Raw genomic sequence first — 21,947 nt, forward strand, 5'->3', positions numbered from 1 at the left:
GTGTGTTCTCCTTACATTCTGACTTTTGAATATATCTGAGGTTGTCTCTGGGCAGGGGTTGGAGCTAAAGTTGGAGCGTGCGGTATAGCCTGCCATTCGGAGGACAGCTGGGTGGGAGAGGTTGCCATCCGTGTGAGCAGGGTAGAGAGCTCTCCATCCCACAGCTGGCGGAAGTTGGCTAGAAGAGTTCTGGGCAGCTGGGTGCAGCCCATGACATGCCTGCTTGCATGGTTGGGTCTTCGTAAATTGGTCAAAAGAATACGGGGCTACAGCCCCACACGTGCCTTGGGAAGAATGTGAGTCTTGGGAAACACGGTAGTTAATAGGGTATCTGGTAGAACCAGCTGGGGACGGTGGCCTGTTTGTAGAATTCCCAGTGCAGGCTACTGAGCTGGATACTCCTGTCTGGAATCAGTGATGGGTAGGCTCCAGGTGGGAGCAGGCTCACCAGACGGAGAGGTTTTCCATTGGTCATCTTTCACTTACATCTGATCGAGGTTGTGCTGGTGGGAATTGTAGGGCATGTGGAACCCAGCATATTCTAGAAAAACATGAACAGTGGAGAAAACTCCGGCTTTATCATCAAACCAGCCTGAATTTGAATCCTAGGGCTGCTTAAGACAAGGCCTTGGGCAGTGAATTAATCTCTGTGCGCCTTAGCTGCCATCGCTGAAAAACATGGGTGACCGAGGAACAACCTCACGAGTGTGGAGAGTCACTGAAGTCACGTGTATGAAGGGCTGTGCCTGGCCCATCACAGGGGCTCAAAGTAGAGTTGCTTTAAAGTGGGGGCCAAGCTCTACCCTGGAACACTGTCAGCAATGGGGTGAAAGTTGCTCGGAGGGTCCACAGCCAAGCCAGCCCACTGAGGGTAATGGGCCCAGCTCTACGCTCCGGGAGGGCTTTGCCAGTATAGTGCGGCCGCCTGCGTTCCTGGCATTCCCCACGAGGCCGAACCACACTCAGGATGTCAGGCAGGCATTTGGCACCAAGGACTGCTGTGTGCGACCTTCCCCTCCCCACTTCCATTTGGTTGACATTCTTAGGACGAAAACAGGAAAGGGCGAGTCAGAGCTGCAGTCTGGGAATACCTGTACCACTAGTAGGTCATTAGATAACGATCCAGATTCTGGAGAACTCTGGCCAGAGAATCAGGGAGCAAGGTCAGGGCTGCATTAGCAGCCGGGAGGAAAATCTACCCTGCGTCTCCTGAAATCCCTCCTGCCGGGCAGAGGACTGGGGCAGGGTGGGTCCAAGCTATAGAGGTGAGTGGAAGGAGGGCAGTGTGCATGGGCCTGGAGCCGGGGCAGTAGGACTGGTCTGAGACCTACATCGCCCGCAGTGGAGACCAGGACAGAAGGAGGCAAGAGACTGCAGGTGTGTGATAGAAATAAAACCACTTTACTGTTTAGCATAAAGGACACACTATAAAAAGTGAACATTATGCAACATTACAAGACAATATACATTCACGGAATATAAAATTCATAAATAACATGGAGGAAAACTGTAAACAGTGCTACAAAATTTAGCAACAAATACATTCCTTCTAGACAGGGTTTTCTCTGGTTGGTTTCTCTCCATCACTTCCGAGTCTCAGGACAGCAGACTGGCTAAACGGGGAAGGCGGGGGTGTGGGAGAATCCACGAAGCCCCTCCCCTCCGAGCAGGAACCGGTCTCTAAGTTCTTTCCCTCCTCAGCCTCCCAAGAGCCAATTTGGAAGAGGTGGTTGGTATCCACCTCTCCTCCGCGCCCCCACTTTGTTTTGCTTTTGCCATCAGATCTGCAAAGTGTTTTTCTTGGGTGAAACTATTTTACTGATACTTTTACTTTAGGCAGCCAGAAGCCAAACACGTGGGTGTCATCTTAGGGGAATCCGCGTTGGCGATCGTCAAACAGGACCAAGGGCTGGGGTAGGGGAGGGTGGTGTCTCTCTCCGTGTCTCTGAGACAGAGCTGTTCCAGTAAATCATTTATCTCTTGAATTGCTCAAGAACCATGGTATGAAAAACGGTGCTCGTGGGCTGTAGCCTGACCATCGTATAGGCAAGTCTGGGGCTGGGTGAAGGCAGAGCTCTGGAGTCCCCCGTGTTACCTACCCCGGCCAGACGGAGCACTAACCTGGGGGGCAGAGCCTGGGTGTGGCGCTTCCTGGATAGGGAGGCAGGAGATGGCCAGGGAGGCTAAGAGATCTTGGAATTGTAGCTCTCACGGCCTGGAATTTTTAGGAGAAACCATGGCTTTGCAGTTGGGTGGGCAAAGGGACTAGAGGGAAAACGGAATGGGAATGACCAGCCGACTGCCCAGGGCTAGTTAGCTGATACAAAGCACGGACGGTGGGTGTGCTTGCTATTTTTTCCCCTCCTCCTTTCTACTCCAGACAGCACTGGAATGCTGACAGAGGAGAGGCTGGAGGAGGCCCAAAGGCTAGTTTCTTCTCGTTTCCCCAATTCGCCAGTCTAGCTGCCTGCACAGCAGAAGTATTTACCCTCCATTCCACTGTAGAATTTGATTCAGGAAAATGGCGGCATGTGGGTTTCAGTTTTCTTTTTTTCTCTTAAACACGATGGACACATATGACAGCCTACACATGACACAAGATTTAGCAAAATAAAACGCTCACGATATGATTGAAAATACAGAAGTGTCTCAGCTACATAAATGACCTTAAATTATACAGTAAGTGAACAGGTGAAATAAACAAAGCTATAGCTTATAGAAAGCTCAAAAACCGCCCTCTGCCAACATCGCTTTGCAAAGGAAACTCCTTTGCCCAGGACCTCCTGTGCTTGTTGCCAGGACCTGGCAGAGGCATTGTGGCTCCGCCAACTTGTCTGCAGGGAAATTTCAGCTGACTCATGCTCAGGACTCACCCCAAGTCCCTCCTGTGTGAGTGGAGGTGACCCCACCAGCGAGGCTGATGGCCGGTTGCGGGGTGGGGGCACTCCTGCGGGTTGCGTCAGGGGTTCCACCTCGTAAGACTTTGAGGTTGAAATAAAGAACATCTTAAAACACCAAGTCTGGGGGTCACCCCTTAAAAGCCACTGGCCTGCTGACCTCAGCTCCTTCTGCTCAGACGGCCCCACTGAGAGGGCAAAGCCTCATGTTTCCCACGTGCCAAATGTCATGACCACAAGGTGGAAGGTTCTAGGTAATGACCTCAATCCCAAGGACACTGCATGCGTGTCCTGTCTTCCCGCTCTGGGGTTCTGCGACACACCCTGCGTAGGCATTTGTGTGTGCATGCAAGACACTGCAACATGTTGTCTGCTTCTTTTTGTTATCCTGTTTCAATTGGCAGCTGTTTCCTAAAGCGGAATGAACTGAAGATACGAATACTAATAGAGGATAAACACCCATAATCTGAAAAAGGAGAGCAATCATGTTAAATGTCACCATCCCTACCATCCCCAATTCTGTAAAATGTACATTATCATCTACGTTCGGCATCTCATTTTCAGCACTAAATTATAAAATAATTTTATTTCATTGGAGAATTTATATTATAGTTTTATTTCAAGAAAACACGACAGAACCCCACAGCTGACCGCTGAGTCAGGCTTCCCCAGTGACCACCAATTCAAATCCATGAGGTGGAGACCTCAGGAGGTGGCATTCGCCCACCATGGAGCTGGAGGAAGAGGAGCAAGCTGTCCCCAAGCCCAGGAAAGGTGGCCGTCCAGCCTTGGCAGGACACTCTGCAGCTTTCCCTCCTGTGCCCAGGGCCCTGACCCACACTAACTCACCTCCCATCTGAGCCAAGCCAGTAAGGCAGTTACATGAAGGCCCCAAACGTGAATGAAGCAGGAGAAAAGGTGAGGGACAGAGGTCAGATGACCTCAGTTAGAGGAATGCCGAGGGTGTTCAGAATTTCAAATTTTAATTAAAATGCAAAAAAAAAAAAAAAAGTCAACTTGGAATGTCTTGATTTTCTTCAAACAAGCAACAACAACAAAATAGAAGAGCTTAAACTACTGGCGTATTTAACAGCATTGAACAGAATTCTGTGTCCTGTAAAAAATTCAGCTTATGTCCTTGTGTGGATATATGCAAATGTGTATGCAAACACATCCCCCCCTCGGTGAGCTAAATGCTACTTTGGAAATAGTATTCTCTGTTCAAGTCTACTTGGCTATACCTGTGGATAGGGTATGGGGTCTGTATTTCTCCCATTTACATAAAGGCGAGCTCCTGGTCAAATCTACCCAAGGGTTTTCCAGGAGGAAATCTTGTGGGAGGCGGGGAGAGGAAAGACATTCATCTCAGTCTTTCACCTGAGCTTCTGTACAAGGCAGGCAAATTGCCTCCGGACCTCAGACAGATGTTCAAGTCTTCACCAACTAAGAAAGCTCTGTTATGCCGGCCGGCCTGCTTGCTCCAGACTCAGAAACCTCAGGTCCACCCAGGCACGGGGCTGGCGGGGATTGTGTGTAATACATCATCTCAGACCCTCTCTGGTAGTTGTTCCTTCCCTCTCACACTCTGACCTGCAGACACAGACAGACGTTGTCTGGCTGGGACATGCAGTAGCATCTCCTGGGTGGGTAAGATGTGCTGCATACCTGGAGTCTTATCTGCTCGCGGCCCTTGACTGATCCTGAAACAGCTGGCCTTTCGGTAGCTTTCTTGTCTGTGGCCTTTCTGTACTGGGGTGGAGAAGAAGGGCCAGGGGAGGAGGGTCTGGGACATGCTGAGGTGGGGAAGAATCAGGAGGGGTCGGTAGGACAATGCCCAAATGGGATAGTTTTTTGATTTTTGTTTTCCTAAAAAAATATAGATGACGTTATCATGAAGAAGAGGAGTGTACGTTTCCCCGTTCTCTCCGGCAGGGCACCAGAAATTCCTGGGTGGAAATGGGTGATGTCAAAACTGAACGGAAGGGCTTGGGAGTGGGGGTCGGGGGGGCACGAGGATGTTTCCAAATAAACTCCATAGGACAGCATAGACTTTTCTTTAAGTGTTCGAAGTGCTAAATTTGCGAGAAAACAGGCACTAATTTCATTGTCATCATCTGGAAAGAGTTAGTGTCCGAGGGAAGCTCAGCGGGAAGGGAGGGAGGTGAGGCGGGGCAGGGTCTGGCGCTCAGGGGTCTGTGGCATTGATGACGCTTTTATCCGGGGGGGCCCATCCTCGGTACCAGCTGCAGTAGCCACCCTTCTGCCGGATGCAGGCGTAGTGTTTGGACTGGTAGCCGGGGTAGCCGAAATTGGAGAGCATGTCGGTCCAGAGACACTCATTCTTGGAGCTCACAAAGCAAGGCAGGTAGTAGCAAGACTTGATCTGCAATTAGAACACAGCCATCGGTTGGTAGATCCTGCCAGGGTGGACCTAGGCCTGATGCTTGCCCAAGTCTGGATTCAGAACCTGGGACCACTGCGGGTGGAGCCCAGCCACATCCGTCCCTTCGTGAAAATAACATAAGTAATACTAACACTTACTGAGCACCTACCATGTGCCAGACACTCTGCTGAGTGCTGCTGGTATTCTCTTTAATTCTCATAACAGATATAGCTCCCTTTTACAGATAAGGAAATAGAGGCTCAGAGAGGTTAAGTAACTTGCTCCAGGTCACACAGCCAGCAAGCGGTAGAATTAGACATGTGAGAGACCTTTTCCCTCTCAAATGGTAACAGGCAAGGATGAGAGATCTCAGTTGTTGTAGGGAAACTGAAGAATGAGAAAGACTAATGCATAAACTCTGAGTCCCACGGCCCTGGGCCGGAAATAAGACTTCACGAGCTGTGTGACCTAGGGCTGGTTACTTAAGGTCTCTGAGCCTCAATTCACTCATGCAGAATAGGGCTAATAGGAATGGAAGCCGCATAGAGTGGTGAGAAGCAAGTGCGAGAACAGCCCAGCTCCCACCCACAGCAGCAAGGCTGTACGGCTGGGCCCTGTGCTTGGGCCAAGGAGCTGGCCCTGGTGACCGCATCACTTTCTGTAGTGTGTGGGATCAGCAGTCCTACCTCGGCTTGCCCACCTGGGGGTGGGGGTGGGGGCACCAATGAGTCAGCTGCTCGGGCGAGCCCACTTGGGACTACCTGGCAGGACCTGCCAGTGCCAGGACCCTGAGCTGTGGGAGGGGCGGGACACTGGAGAGCACTTGTGCCCCAGCAGCTGCCAAGTGGCACGGAGCCAGCTGATTCCAGCAGAAAGGCATTCTTCTCTCGCCTTCTCTGCTGCTCAGCCTGGGGCCACATTCCTTACCACCCCCACTCGGACCTGCTCGTCTGCCCTGGCCCCACACTCACTCCTTCCAGCACAAGCCCCAGTGCCCAGCACAGCAGGAGCTGGGAGCCAGCACCTGCCCTGCCTGCCTATTACGGGGGCTTACCTTGCAATTACAACCCAGGTGATACCGATAGTTCAGCCCCTTGCGCTGCGAGATGGTGAGCTGGTCCCACCGCTCCACGAAGTTGCAGAGTCCCGTGTACACCTTACCATCATAGATACGGCCTAGAGGAGGACAGAGGGCGATTAAGGGGAGCCCAGCCAAAAGGGAAAGAATTCACACCGATACCCACCTTAGGCCAGGTATTATGCTAAGGACATTTCAGTCCTGTGATTTTATTTCATCCTCCCCAACACCTTTTAAGATGAGCTGCAGCCCCATTTTCCAGATGGGGAAAATGAACTCAGAGGTTAAGTGGTTTGCAGAAGTTCTCAAACCACGAAGCACTGGACATGGGACTAGGGACCAGCTCCTCACTTCCCACATCAATGGTTTTTGATTTTGGTATTTTCTTTCCTACATCGACTGCCTAAAAGGGGGTAACTCTCAAAGCTAGCCCTAGTAGATGGACTGTGAGGTGGAGAGAAACAGGCACTGGCAATCCCTTTTAACTTATCGTAGAGCTGAGAAACTGCAAAACTAGATTTCCTCCACAGGGTCAGTGGTGGTGGAGCTGAGACTAAACCCCAGCCTCAGTGTAGGAGCCCCAGCGCCCAACACTGGCTAAGCAAGATGGACTCAAGGCTGGATACTTGGTATAGTTCACGGGGCACAATGCAAAGGTCCCTGGAACACTTTGGGGTCAACCACTCCTTCTCCATCCTTCTGAAGTGAAGGAACGATGGACCCTGGCCACACCCTGGCCTAGATGCTCGAGTCGGCTGTTACCTGTCAGCAGGTACTGGTACTTGTTGACCTCCAGCTTAACGCCACAGAGACTTTCGGAAGCTTCCGTGTGGATGTACTGCACGTGGGGCATCTTGGTGAAGCCTCGGTACATCTGTGGGCAGAAGGAACATCATGGGAGGAGGACCAGGGCTCAGGAGGCATGCTGTCATTGGGTCTGTGCGAATCTGATCCCCTCATTGGCCATCGTGCGGCCAGTCACTCACCCACCCACCCCAGGTCCTTCCCTCCTGATGAGGCCACCTAGTCTCCTCGTGGCTGAGCCGTCATTGGTGTTTTCCCAGAGAAAACGTCCTGTTCAGCCAATCACATCTCCCACTCCAACACCCCCACCGTACTCCTCCAGAGATATACACATTTCTCCATTCGCAACCCCTGCATAGAAATCCAGAGATGTATTTGCTGTGAAAGGGGTCCTGCCAGCCTCCCCAACCTTGGGATCTGAGCTCCAAGAAGGCAGCCAGCCAGCCAGCGTTTTCATGACATCTTTCTGCCATTTTCCAGTGTATAAAGGCATTCTCACCTTCTCCTCACCGTATCCTCCCAAGAACCCTATGAGGCAGGTATTATTATACCCATTTTACAGATGAGGACTCTGAGAGAAATTCTGTTTGGCTGGCAAAAGTTGAGGTCAGGCCAGGGGTTCTCCATGCTTTTATTCTTCTGAGCATCAGATGAAAGCATTGGGTTCTTTGACCCCAAGTAAAGCATATACAGATGTTCAAAACGCCTAGATTTTTAACTACTTTATAATTATGAAATTGCTGCTCTGTGGGCATTTTTATCTACAACATAATCTAATACAGTAGTTCTCAACTGCAGGCGATTCTGTCCCCACCCCAGGACACATTTGGCAATGTCTGGAGACGTTTTTGGTTATCACAATTGCGAGGTGATGGGGAGGGGTTGCTACTGGCATCTGTGGGGAGAGGCCAGGAATGCTGCTAAATATCCCGTGATGCACGAAAAGCCCTCACAGCAAAGAATTATCTGGCCCCAAATGTCAGTCCTGCCAACGTGAGAAATTCTGCTCCAGTATTAACCCATGTAATCCCAATAAAGCCCTATGAGGCAAGAACTATTATGCCCATTTTACAGATGAGGAACCTGAGGCCCAGGCAGGTTAATGGCTTGCCTAAGGCCACACAGCTGGTAAATAGCAGAGGTAGGAGACCAAGCGGGGGAACTCGTTCCAGAGTCCGTGCTTTTATCCGTTATCCTATGGTATGTGCCACTGCAGCCCCACAAGTTCATGTCCAAGGGTCTCTGACACAGGCCAATGTCATGTATGACTACTATGTAGTCATGTCTGACTACTATGCCACCATTATCAGCATGGCCCCAGAGCCACTGGTGTGAACATAACGGAGGCTGAACCCACTCGGTGCTTCTGGGTCGAGTCCACGAGCATTACGTGGCTCTGTCAAGACAACTGTGCTGAGTGTGAGCGGGTGGGGTGGGATGGGGCGCTGAGGTGTTTCAGTTCCCTCCAGTTCTCAGAGGCTACGGACCATGGTCGCCTGGTGGTCTCTGCGCTTATCCCAGTGGTTTACAATAGGACAGGGTCCCTACTGTAGCTCCTGGCATGCGTTATTAATTTACTTATGGTAATTAATAAAAAGCCAGACATCACCTCATGGCGTCGTCTCATCTAAGTGCCTCCCATTTGCTATAATGGGCTATTTTTTTTTCTCCTTTTCTTCTTTTAAGTGGTGACTGGCTGGCGGGGGTGGGTGGTCCACAAGGAGCTCTGCCATCACAAAGGGTCTGTGAGACTGACAGAGTTTGGGAGCCTCTGCTTTTTTAAGGGGAGCAGCCATCACTGCAGATGGTTTTAATTTCCCTGGCCTCCCTTCTTAACCCTCTTCTCCCCCGAGACTGGCCGCTGAGGGAGGAAACGCAGCGAGGCGCTGCTGGAAGCGCTGTCCACACTCAGTTTTCAGTTATGCCGTGGCGAGCAGGGGGTGTCCCATCGTCCCCCCCATTTCCTCAGGGATGGATGGTGCCTCGCTGTCTTTCACAGGCACCGTGCTCAGGAGTGCTGCTGTGTGCGTGCCGTCAGGTGTGGCCTTCAGAGAACTTCCCCGCACTCAGTTCTGTGCCCAGCACCTTCTCATGTGGGTGTGGACAATCCCTGAGTTTGGGGCCAATGTGTCAATTCAGTACTCGCTCTCGGACTTTCGGGCGCAGCCTATGGGACCCTCATTTCATTCCATGTGGTCTTTCTCCTTCATCTGATCTCTGCTCTAGGGGTGAGAACCAAGCCCCTACTGAGAGGCCAGTAACTTCAACTGCTCAGTAAGAACTCAGCTCTTCCAAATGGCCTCAGCATCGCTGCTACTTTTAAATTTGCAGGCACCCTCGTTTTAACATGGTTTCTAGCACTGGCACACAGAGTGAAAATCGCCATCCTCTACAAATGACTGGGTCTGACCAACACTGCCTTGCAGGGTCAATGCTGAAAATCACAATATAGTCAGTGTGTGGTAAAGGCAGATTTTGCTCATTTAGTTGTCTTCTCTTTATAATAATCCTACCTGGACCTAAATATCACTCCAAAAGCGCCAGGAGGTTTGTATTCATAGAGACCTAGAATTGGCTTGACAGATTTAGGAGGGTTATAATAGGCTTATAATGTCCGGAAATCAAAGAATCGTAGACTCGCAGACTAGACAAGGATGTGAATGGTAATCTAATCTAATGAATGCAATGGGGGATTACTGGGAAACCTGGGTTCTGGAGACAGACCGAGTCTGATTCTTGTCTCTGCCATTTATTAGCCACTTCGAAAGGGACTCAGTTTCTTCGTCTGTAAAATGGGGCAAAGGACTTACTTCATAAGGTGCTTTTGAGAATTAAATGACTTAGAATAGCACTTGGCACACAAGTTAGCTTAAAACCTGTTAGACGCAAATTTGTAATGAGCATGTCGCCCAGTCTCATTTCTCACTGCCGATAGTTAAAGCTGGTTTGGATCGTCAGACCTAAGCAGCTGCTTCTCCCCGAGCTGCACTAAGATATGGTTGACAAATAAACAGTGTATATATTTAAGGTGTACAATGAGATGTTTTGATATATGTGTGTGTGTGTGTATATATGTAAATATATATATATGTATATATAGTGAAGGGATTACTGCAATCCAGCTAGTTAAGGTATCCATTACTTCATACAGTTACTTTTTGTGTGTATGTACGAGAACACTTAAGATCGACTCTCTTAGCAAATTTCAAGTATACGATACACTATTGTTAATTATAGTCACCATGCTGTGCGTCAGATCTCCAAAATTTGTTCATCTTGCATAACTGAAACTTTGTTCCCTTTGACCAACATCTCCCCGTGTCCCCCACCTCCCAGCCCCGGTAACTACCAATGTACTCTCTGCTTCTAGGAGTCTGACTTATTTAGATTCCAAAACAAAGTGAGATCATGCAGTAATTTGTTCTTCTGCGTCTGGCGTATTTGACTTAGGCTGTCTTCCAGGTTCATCCTGTTGTCACAAGTGACAAGATTTTCTTCTTTTTTAAGGCTGGATAGTATTCCTCTGTGTGTGTGTGTGTGTGTGTGTGTGTGTGTGTGTGTGTGTGTGTGTGACCCTGGACTCTACAATTCCCTGGGCCTCCCATCTTGGGAGTATCTACACAAAACTCCAAAAAGTTAGCTTCCCTTGGGGTGAAGGGACAAATGATGGGAGAGAGAAGTCTCTGAGTCGAAGGGAATTTGCATCTTTCTTATGGAATGTTTGGTCTTCACTCTACAGTGATAGCATGAAATGTCACCATTTTGTCAAATATTTCTGGCATGTCTACCGATGATTGGCACTGTGTGAACGCTGCCTCACATCACAGATTCTTTTACAGACCAAGCAACTGAGTCTCACAGCTCTTACTCCACTGAGATACCAAATGCACAGTCTTTCCCTGGCAGAATGGCTGCCTCGCTGGGGAAGCAGAGCCATGAGCATGGAGTCAGTCTGTGCAGAAGGCTAATGAGAGACTCAGAGCATAACAGTCACAGACAATGGGAGGAGGAGACGGTTCCCTGTGTGCTGGGGCGGGGTGTCAGAGAGGCTTCCAGCTGGAGCTTCAAAGGCGAGACCCTATATTGCTCATTTGATTAGACAAACCACTGAAGGAAGGAAGTCCCCGGGGGCCAAGCATTCCAATTGCCCAGCACATCTATCCTGCCAGAGTGAGGACATACACAGCACATGATCAGCAGGCCTTCCCATGGGACCCCTCCCAGGACCATCGGGGACAAAATGTCCCCCACGTGCTGTCCCCTGCAGCTGGCCTACGAGCATATCCCTCCTGCACAAACTACAGCCTCTGGCAAAGGTGACTGCTTTCTCATGGTCCTGATAGGAGATAAGGTCCCCATAGATTGGAGCAGCCAATTCTAGAAACTTCCACCTTTGCACCACAGCCCAGTGGCACAGCTCCAGCTAATCTCCCAATTTGGGTTTGCAATGAGCTCCCTCCACATTCTAACACCTCCTCCCCACCACACACCTGTGGCTCTCGGCACTGCACATGCTGAATGTGCCTGAGAGATCCTTCAGAGGCTCGGGAATCAGAATATGGGAGAGGGTTTGTCTGTCTTCCATCTGGGTGAGGGTTTTTTTGTTTTGTTTTGTTTTTTGGCGGGGTCACTCTGAGAATGAACAGGGAGGTCAGATGGGGTGGCTTGAATTCTCATGTTCTGGAAGTTCCTTTAGTCCCGCTCTAAGGGAGCCCTTGCTTACCCCCATCTCACTTTCTGGGTAGACCCTCTAATCCGCTAGAACAAAGCGCCCCAGGGACCAGTGCCAAAACTCATGCAGGCTCGCCTCTCTGACCTCTCCCCCTTCCCTCCTACAAAGATTTTTTTTTTTTTGATACACTCTTTGCAGGACAGTTGCAAGTCCAGAGCTACACAGCTGCGTGATAAACCCACAAACTCAAGCTAACCTCTTTTTGTTCCCTGGGGGAACTAGGTCCAAATGGGGTGGGGGTAGTCCCCAAGGTGGACAGGAATGATCAGTCATCCTGCTTCTCCACTGGTCTGTAACCTCCTTTGTAGGCAAAGCTTATAGTTTGGCTCTGGTTTGCCACTTTCAAGCGAAACGATCTTGATACTGTGGATGTTCCATAGGGTTATTGTGGGCATTGAGCCAGGTAAAGGCTTAGCAGAATATAGCAAAGGCTCAACAAATATTACTTGTATGGAGTCTTATGTTCACTATAACAAGTGTTGTCTTTGTAGCCCCAGCTGGAAGCACAGTGCTAAGCAGATAGGGTGAGCATGAGGGGAGAGAGAGGGAGGGGTTGGGTGGTCTACTCCTACGTCCTGCACCGTCTCTGAAACCTGGTACCTGGAGACCGGCAGAACCCAGTGGCCTCTCTGGATAGAAGGGCAATGACCAGTTCTGTGGACTATCTAATATTGAGCTGGCAGGAGGGGCAGAGTTAATAAAAAGGCATTGGATAGTGGTTGATGACCAGAGTAAGATGGCAGGGAGATTTGGGGAGTGATGTAAAGAACACACGGGATTGGGAAGGAATCCTGACACCTCAGCTAGGGAGCCAGATCTACCTTTAATTAAATGCATGACTCTGAGCAAGTCATTTCCCCTTTGAGGCTCTGTCAGAAGGAAAACGAGGGATTTTGTCTTCTAATGCCCAGCCCCTTGTTCTGTGAACCTGGGTAAAGGGTGGTGAATGGACAGCAGAAGAGCTGCAGCCTGGGAGCAGGTGGGTGTGCTCTGAAGCCGAAGGGGGAACGATTGTTATTTGGCCTCTAAACAGCCCCCACTTCAAGTGCCTGGTCTGATGCCAATGAGGGGAAATGGACCTTCTGCCCACAGGAAGGGTCTCCGACCAGCCTGGCATCCAGATCCCGGGGGAAGGAGGGAAGCTAGACGAGCTCAGGAACCACTGCCTCCCACTTCCCTTCCTCACAGCTCTCTGCTGACCCCAGTGTCTCAAATGTGAAGGATTGTTCCAGAGCAGGAGGGGCATGTGTTTCCTAAACCTCTGGTTTTGTCTAATATGCTTTGGCATTTACCCGCCGGCTGCCAGGGGCTGCACAGTGGGTTTGGGGGCTTGTTGTGGCTCTCATTGGTCCCCCTCTGCCCACTGGTCTCATCCCACGGCCATCTGAAGACATAAGCTGGTCCTATGACCAAGCTTGGGAAGCCAAGGGCAACGGGCCAGGGCTGACTCTGGATATTACATAACCAGAAGGCCGTGGACGTTTCCAAAACTGAATCCAAAGCGACAGGTTCTACAAACTTAGTACATCTGACCTCAGGCCTGAGGGTGCAGGAAGAGTGAGACCGGGACATATGCCTGTGGGATGGATGGGTGCCACCCGTGGGCTGTGTCACTCCCCCCAGTCCTTTCTCTCCAGGCCGGTGGGGTCTCACCCTCATTCCCCCATTAGATGGACAAGCATTCATCAGTGCCTGTTGCGTGATGGGCCCCGCCCTGATTGTTGGGGTTGCTAATATGAGCAGTGAGCAGAGGGGCCGGCAGTTGCCCTGGACCTGAGTGCACCTGTCTTGAACTTCTGATTAGTCACGCATATGTGTCCTCTCTCCCGCCTGACTGTAATTCCTAAATGCAGGAACCCCGTCTTCTGAGCAGCCTCCATGGCGCCTGCCCATAGGGAGGTGCTTACCAAGGTGGGGTGCTGGACCACTTGCGAAATTATTGAGGGTGAGGCCCCTGTCCTCTCTGCCAAAGCAAACATAACTGTTCCTTTCCGGCACCTAAGGCGCCCCTGCTTAGAAGTAACAGGGCCGGTGTGCCAGGGCACTTAGAATCCTGAGCCGGAGGGTCCCCAAGGGCACCAAGCCCAACCCTGCACTGTTAACAATGGTAAAGCTGAGGCCCAGGGAAAGGGAGGATTCCAAGGTGAGCCAGCTAGGAGTGGAGCTGAGACCAGGAAGCAGGGTCGGTAGGTGTCTAATCTGATGCTCTTTTCCTGAAGACAGATTTCCTAAAGGAAAAGGAACCTTACGGGCCTTATAGTGGTAACGTGCTCAAGACTATACTTAGTTACATGAATGTGCTTAGTAAACGGCACTAACACGCGGGGAAAATAGGTGAGGAGGGTGCCGTTCCTATCTCAGGATGAGGTTTCTGTGATCAGCAAATTCAAAGTAAAGATTCGAGGAGTTAAACCTACATTACAACCTCAATGGCTGCACCAGACCTGTAGGCGTTGTTGAAACTCAAAAAGTCAAAGCTCGAAAGAGGCTGGAAGACCAATCCAGACCAAGCTCCTCATTTTACAGATGGGAAGACTGAGGCTCAGAGGGGGCAGTGACTTGGCCAAGGTCTCCTAGTTACCAGGTAACAAGGCTATCTGCTGTCTGGTTCCAGAGCCCACGCTCTTAACGACTGCCTCTGAGGGACTCCCCCCGGGCTAGCTGTGGGATAAAGCAGCCACCATTCCCCCTCTTCCAGCCCATCCCTTTCTGCTGCCTCAGAAACACCCTCTCCAGCAGGGCAGAAGGGCTGGGTCTGGGGCTCAGACACTGAGCAAACACATATCCTGGTTCCAAACCACCTTGCCTCCATTGGCCAGGCCTCTTCTGGCAGAAAAACAAAAGCGAACCCAGAAGCCCTCCCGGAGCCCGGCTGCCGTCACTCACCTTCATCTGCTTGATGGTGTAGACCAGTGTACCAAACGGCCCCTCCTTCACCAGCTTCTTTCCCACCACCCTGGCCCGGATCACTGCAGAGAAAGGCAACACAGAGACAGGAGGAGGTTAGGAGGGCCTGAAACACATCATGAACGCCATCTTGAGGGGGATACCCAGCCCCCAGGGTGCCTAGCACTGCTTTCTTACCTTTGAGCCAACTAGAATAGACAACTGTGTTTATTAGAGCAGCAATTCAGATAAGGGACACTGGGGGTGGGGGGGAGGAGTGGAGAAAGAAGGGAAGGCAGTCATCATTCGAGTTATTGCCTCTAAATGTTCACAGTGGCCGGCCCTGGAAATTCCTAGGCTGCAGGGGCCTGGAGGGATCGCTTGACTGTGGTTCCCCCATAATCCAAAATCTACTTCACCTGTTAGGGCTTCTTGCCCTCCGTCCATTGCCCATCTGCCACTCCCATGACGTCCCAGACCTACTCTTTCTACCAGGACCCTTTCCTGAGCCTCATGCGGCCATCTTCCTTTGCATGTATGAATTCATTCCCTCCTGACACGCTCACGGGGTTGCTATGCACCCAGCCTCCCCATCATGCCCCAGAGAGTGTTCTGATGGGAACCTGGTTACCCAGCACTCACATGGCAAAGGGAGCAGTCGAGTGTCACTCACCCAGGGTGCAGCGGAGGAGGGAGGGGTTGGGAGTGTGGGCTCAGGAGCCAACGGAACCGTTCTCATGCCAGTCCGGCTCTTTCTAACTCTAAGGAACAATGGGCAAGAAACTTTGTTTCTGGCCTCCAATTTTCCTCTTCTAATGAAACCAGTGTAATAAGGGCACCAATCTCCTGATTTGAAGGGAGTAGGCAAGATAATGCATGTAAAAGTGTTGGCACTGTGTCTTGGACACAGTGTACATTACCTAAATGTGAATGCCATCATTATCATCATTATGGCCCAAAATGGGACGGGGTGACCAGGGAAGGATTGTTCCCAAAAGATAGCTCCCATTTCGTGCACAGCACATTTCACTCATTTACTCCTCACGACCCCCAGACAGGGCGGTATTAGTGACCACGTGATAACAGATAAGGGAACTGACAGAGAAGGGAAGCCACTTCCTCTTTCTGAGCCATGAGTTTCTCATCTGTAAAGAGGACGTAAATAACTCCACCTATGTCAGGGAACTGGAGTGAGGATTAAACAAAAGACCCTACGAAATTTCTTAAATACAGCATCTAGAAGAAAGGAGGTGCTCAGTAAATGTTAGTTGACTATGAACGCGAAAATCATTAGGTCCAGCGTGATAAAGGCGGACGAGAGGCATTTATGCAGTGGGAACACAGGGAAGACAGGGGTTGGCTTTGAGATTATAAGAGGATTTTTCACTTTTTGTGGAAAAGAAGCACTTAATAGCTGTCGTCACATACTTGTAAAACCAGCACATGGAGGACAGGTCTTGAAGACAGCATTCAGAAGTGGCATAGAAGTCGCATTCAAGTCACATTCATTGGCTCAAAGAAAAAGTCATCTACCATGTTTCTCTGAAAATAAGACCTAGCTGGACCATGAGCTCTAATGCGTCTTTTGGAGCAAAAATTAATAGAAGACCCGGTCTTATATTATGTTATATTACAGACGACCCGGTCTTATTTTACTGTAAGTCCGGGTCTTCTATTAATTTTTGTTCCAAAAGATGCATTAGAGCTGATGGTCCAGCTAGGTCTTATTTTCGGGGAAACATGGTAGTAAAAGAACCAGTAACAAAAGGTGGGGCGGGGTGGAACGGGGCAGGGTGGGGGGACACCATAGGGGCAAAGAATTTCATTCATGAGGGTCTGGATGCTCTCATGCTGGGACCTTGACCAGAATGGAATGGATTTTGCATGTATAGCAGCCATGCTTTGAATAGCAAATTCAGTGCTAAAACACACACACTCTCACACACACACACACACACACGCACGCGCACACATCCGCCCATTCTGGTATCTCCATTATCCTTCTCTATTTTGGACGTCCCACCATGTTTCTCAATTCATTGACTGTAATCTCATAAACAATTCTTTAATAGGAACCAATTCCCCCATCCCAACTGGACTCTGTCCTGTTCCTTCCCAAACGAGCTTGGATCCTACTTTCCCCGTCAGACATGGAGTCAGGACTCCAAAGCATGAACGGCCCCTCCAGACCTTCTTGCCAGGGATGGCAAAACACGGAGCCCACTGGCACAGTTAGCAATTTCGCGGCGGCAGCTCCAATTGGGAGGAGGCGAGGGGGCTGTTTCCAAGTCTGCTGTAAAAACGAGAGGCTGGCAGGATCCCTGGAGATTCCGCCTGCACCTCTAACTTCACGGCAGTCTCCTCGGCAGGGAGCCACCCTCCCAGAGGCCCCGGGACTGTTTCCTCTACGTTAACTCCCACAGGCAGGTTGTAACAGCTTCCCTGTTGGGCAGAAAGCACACGTGCCAGAACTTTCCTATTGATTCTTCCTGAATCGATCTGGCTCCATCCTCTTCTGCTTCATTAACACAGAAGGTAAACTAGGGAATCCATCTCTGCCGAGGGGGGGAAATAGCAAAAGGTCCTTTAAATAGCAACATCGACCCTTGCCTGGCTCAAAAAAAAAAAAAAAAAAAGGCTTGACTTCATTTAGACATAACATGCCATAAGCAGACTGGTCCCATAAATCTGGGTACTTCTGGAAGCTTCTGCACACATAGGGAGCCAATTCCTTACCCTGAAATGGCCTGAGCTTGGAACCTTTTCATCTGAGAATAGTTCCCGTGAAAAGAGAGTAAGTATTTGTAGTCAGGAAGCCACATCTGAGTTTAAGTTCCCCCATTACCATGTGGCCTCAGGCAAACCCCTCTGTGTCCCTTGAGTTCTTTCCTCCTAAATTTCTCTGATTGTCTTGGCCCAGTGCCCCTCATGTGGCTTACAAATGATGTACTTATTGCTAGTGAAGCAGAAGCATGGCATTGCATTGAAGAGTCTGAAGCCTGACTACCTTGGTTCACATCCCAGCACTGGCACTGTGTGACCTTGGGAAAGTTACCACACCTCTCTGTGCCTTCATTTCCTAATTTCTAAAATGGGCACAAGGACAACAGTACCTCATAAAGTTTTGTGAGGGTTAAGTAGCAAACACGGTGAACAGTGGCCCAGCCCAAGCCCCACATATCTTACTAACATTCACCTCTCTACCATGACTGCCATCATTATTTGTCCATCCTGGAGCACCTGGAGGCTTCTATCATACCCTATAAGCTAAGGCCTGGGGCTTTGCCCTAGGATAGGAAGATAGACACACTCAATCAAATGCCCTGGCCTTGCAAAATGTCAGGAAGAGATGGGGGAGCACACACACGCTGATCAAAATAAAAGTGTCCGCAGCACCTACTTCTTCACAAATACCTGTCCCATCTCATCACCCACGTGTAACCCAAGCACAGGCTCCCAGGACCAAACGAGGTCCCGTGGTCGTGGTCCAGAAAGACTGAGGCCGAGATAGCCCGGTGAAGAGGCCACACCAGTGTTTTCCTTGCAAAAACAAAACTGCACTAAAATTAAATGACATTCTGCTCTCCTAAATAGATTCGCAAAGTCCTTCCCGAGTGACATGGCGGGCCAACCCCAAACTCCGCCTGTTCGATCTGTGAGTTAATATGTCTTTCTTTGCTTTGGTTTCGCCTCCGCAATTTAAATGCATGCTATTTTGTGCTTTCCTTTTTGGCAATAAGGGTGCTCCCGAGGCATTCGCTGGCCCAGGGGCCACCGTGGACAGGGGAGGGGTGACTTGCTCCAACAACAACAGAAGACAGTTTCCAAACTGGGAGCTGGCAGCCCGTCAGGCCATTCCCGCCACCTTGATGTGGCAGCTAGAAGCCAGCTACACAGATGGGCTGGCTGACACGGGGTTTCTTTATTCCCCTTCATGCTGGGGAGCGGCCTGCCCAGTATCCTCCAGCAGCTAAATCAACATGGGTGGAAACTGGGATGGTGTCCGGGAAACTGGGCTGGGTGCTAGTGAAGGTGACAACAAGAAATCCAAGTCCCATTTCCCACCTCCACAGAGTGCAGTCTAGCGAGTGGGAAGACAAAGTTTAAAAGTTCACGGCGAGAGAGCTGATGGCCAAGGTACAAAGCACCCCCTGTACAAGGGGAATGAGGTGTACCCCGAAACTCAGCCTGGGAGCTTCTCCTACTCCTGGGAACGGAATCTGTGCTTCTGGGGGACGGAGACAACAGTAAAGAGTATTTTAACTGAAAAGGACGTAAGAAGAAACTGACCAGGCTATGTGTGCTTGTCGTTGGCACATTGATTAGTAAATATACGTGGGGTCCTCTGAAACATACACACCTGAGGACCCAGACGCAAAGGTATATATATCCCTGTAGTATTAGCTCATCTTTCCTTAAGTAATTATTTTTGGGGGGTGGCTATTAAGGGCTTATAAAAACAAAGGGAGCAAGGTGCATCTTTTCCAGAAATGTATTAGGTTGGTGCAAAACTGATTGCTGTTTAAAAGGTTAAAAACTGCAAAAAACTGCAATTACTTTTGCACCAACCTAATAATTGTGTGCTGCCTGCCTATGCCTCCATCCACAGTAACTTATACCACAAGCAGCACGAGTTTGGAACCAAGTCCAATGGCAAACGGGATTCAGCTTCCAGTGCAGCTTACTGGTGTGTCCTGAAACAGCACATCGGCATAGTCAGAGGGGGAAAAGACCCCGTGAGCTGGCCCCTGACTCCTACCCTCTCCTTCCACCTCCCAGCCAACCATCTTTAGTCAAATCCAGACTTTTCTTCTCTGAGTTGATGGTTGGACTTTCCTACTGGTGAGATGGCGGGCAGAGTTTGGCTGCTTTTTGGATCAAGGATCCCTTAACTGGACCAATGTACACCAGCTTACGACCGGATTCTGCCCATCTTAGCGTCCTGTCAAGAGCAGTGCAGATCCTCTCCACGATGTGGGACTCGGTTCAGCCATCTAGGGGGTGAGATACACCCACTGCCCCCTGCCTGTCTCTCCAAAGGCCCTGTAGAATGATTTTCCTGGCTCAAAGTATGGTTTTTAGATGGACAACCAGGGTAAGGCACACCTGGACAGCAGGTATTAATAGGATGAATTTCTCCAAAAGCTGTCAGTGTCCACCCCAGGGAGGAGTTGGTTCCTGTGACCGGACCCCAGCAGGCAGGATCTAGGCAGAAAGCCTGGGCCTCAGGCTCACCTGCCTTCTCAGGCCTGGACTTGGAGGTCTGGGAGTGTTAGATTGATCCCCAGTCCCGTGGAAGCATGCCAGAAACGCGGAAGGAAGGACGCCTGTTATCCAACTTGTCTAAGAGTCATTGATGTTTGCTTCCTGGTGTCATCCTCACAGGATGGCAAAGGAAGGGTCCTTTCTGAGGCCAGCCATAAGCAAGAGGCCCCACAGCAAGGCAGGCCCCCAGCCCATCTGGCTCCGTAAGCAATCCCCTGGTCCTGTGCTGTACCGTGCCTTTTTGCCAGTCCAAGGAGGGCAGAGCCAGGCTCCCTTGCTCCTCCAGCCGACCACCTGCTAATTAACCGTCGGCTCCTTGCGCTTCGTTGGATCAGTTAGTCTAGAGGAGAGGGAAGGAACTAGGACACAGTGGTAACAACTACCGTTTACTAAACCCCTCCTATGTGCCAGGCTGTCATCTCACTCTACCCGCGTGGTAACCTTATGAGGGGGCTGTTATTGTCCCCATTTTCTAACTGAGGAAAGAGGATCAGGAACCCTGAGGGTAGGTTTGCATCCCCTGGGAAAAAATGGGTGGGTCCCCCAGGAAAGCAGACTCCCTCACAACCTTTCCATGGGATTTGTACTGACTGCAAAATAGCTCATAATTTTTCCCCACCCCCACTGCCAGCTCTGCTAAGGATCAGAGAAGAGAAATGGTCTCTAGGAGGAAGGACCCACTGATAAGCCCCCAATGACCTCCCCACGTCTCCTTGACCACTCACCACCCTTTCCCAATAACACACGCACATATCCTCTGATTGGAAATAAGAGTCTACAAGTAATCACCATTACCAATATAAGAGAATATCGTCTGTTTAGCATACTGTGCTCTCCATCAAGGCTTTTGTGGAAGGAAAAACAACAGCACAACTTAAAACCGCAAAACCCGAGGTCCTAAGGTTTCTCACAACACTAGAATCTGAGGTTAGACTGATTAATTAGATGAGACAATGTCTGTGTAATAAGGCACTTTGTAACCCTGAAGCTAAACAAATGATACACTGTCATTTGCTGATGGTGATTTCTTGTAGATTCTTCAATGTGCTCCTCAGAGGCAGACAGCGGGGGGCCCAAGATGGAGCATTTCCTCCTCCCACCCCCAGTGACCCTTTGCAAGGTCCTCCTCAAGTATCTGCCGCCTCTTTGGGGACACTCTGTTGATGCCCCTGTTTAAGAAAAGAGCTTCGGAACTAAGGGTGAAGGGCAGAGGCCTGAGGGCCTGTCCAGCTGGACCCTTCAGGTTCCCATGCTGTTTGTCACCACAACCCCAAACCCCAGAAGCCCCTCTACAGACTCAGAAATTGAAAGATCAGATCAAGGAAAGCCCTGGAGAAGTGGACGGGATATACTAGAATGCACAGGCATGGAGCACAGGGGACCTGGGTGAAATCACTGTCCTGTCACTGTGTGACCTTGGGCAAGTCACTTCCATAAGTATATAACTTGGGGTGATGTTAACCAACCCCGGAAGCGTTCCTGGGATGACCTAAGCCTCCACTCCGCCCTCCGCCAGTGCAGCTCTTGTCATAATCAGCCCTAACCGCAACCGTGCTCTGTCTGGTCAGCGCTGGGTCCCTCGTCCCCCTCTTACTTCCATCCAGCCTGTGGCTTGCATACCATCTGTACAAAGGGCAGCTTACACATTTCTGCAACCTCCAACCCAGAACTCCCAGGACCTTAAGGCACATATCCAGGCGTCTACGTTTCGTCTGCGTTTACATCTGGAAGTTTAATAAGACATCTTGAGTGCAACCATCTCAAACTGAGCTCCTGGGAGGGGCCCTCACCCACACCTGGGCCTCCCATTGCCTTCCCCATCCCAGGAAGCTGGTAGCTGTCCCACGCCAGCCCCCCAGCCTCCTCACTACCCCTCCGTCACCCCAGACACAGCTCAGAGCC

At 50.3% G+C, this 21,947-nt stretch overlaps 2 protein-coding genes across 3 annotated transcripts in view; one reads left to right on the plus strand and one right to left on the minus strand.

Moving 5' to 3' along the window:
* SYN3 (synapsin III) overlaps positions 1-21,947 on the plus strand; it is a 417,649-nt gene that overhangs the window by 136,327 nt on the left and 259,375 nt on the right. The gene's annotated exons all lie outside the window — the stretch shown is intronic.
* Positions 1,379-21,947, minus strand: part of TIMP3 (TIMP metallopeptidase inhibitor 3) — a 57,504-nt gene continuing 36,935 nt past the window's right edge. The window contains exons 2-6 of one of the 2 annotated variants that reach the window (XR_013993997.1): positions 14,781-14,863; positions 7,121-7,232; positions 6,335-6,456; positions 2,474-5,280; positions 1,379-1,609 (exon numbers count right to left, since the gene is read on the minus strand). Coding sequence is in view for 1 of the 2 variants with exons in the window: in XM_081059480.1 (XP_080915606.1) it covers positions 5,083-5,280; positions 6,335-6,456; positions 7,121-7,232; positions 14,781-14,863 (515 nt within the window). In the remaining variant the exon portion in view is untranslated. Of the gene's footprint in view, positions 5,281-6,334; positions 6,457-7,120; positions 7,233-14,780; positions 14,864-21,947 lie in introns of both variants that reach the window. The other variant, XM_081059480.1, reaches the window with a different exon arrangement.

This window comes from Rhinolophus hipposideros (genome assembly GCF_964194185.1).
Source record: "Rhinolophus hipposideros genome assembly, chromosome: 9".
NCBI lineage: Eukaryota > Metazoa > Chordata > Mammalia > Chiroptera > Rhinolophidae > Rhinolophus > Rhinolophus hipposideros.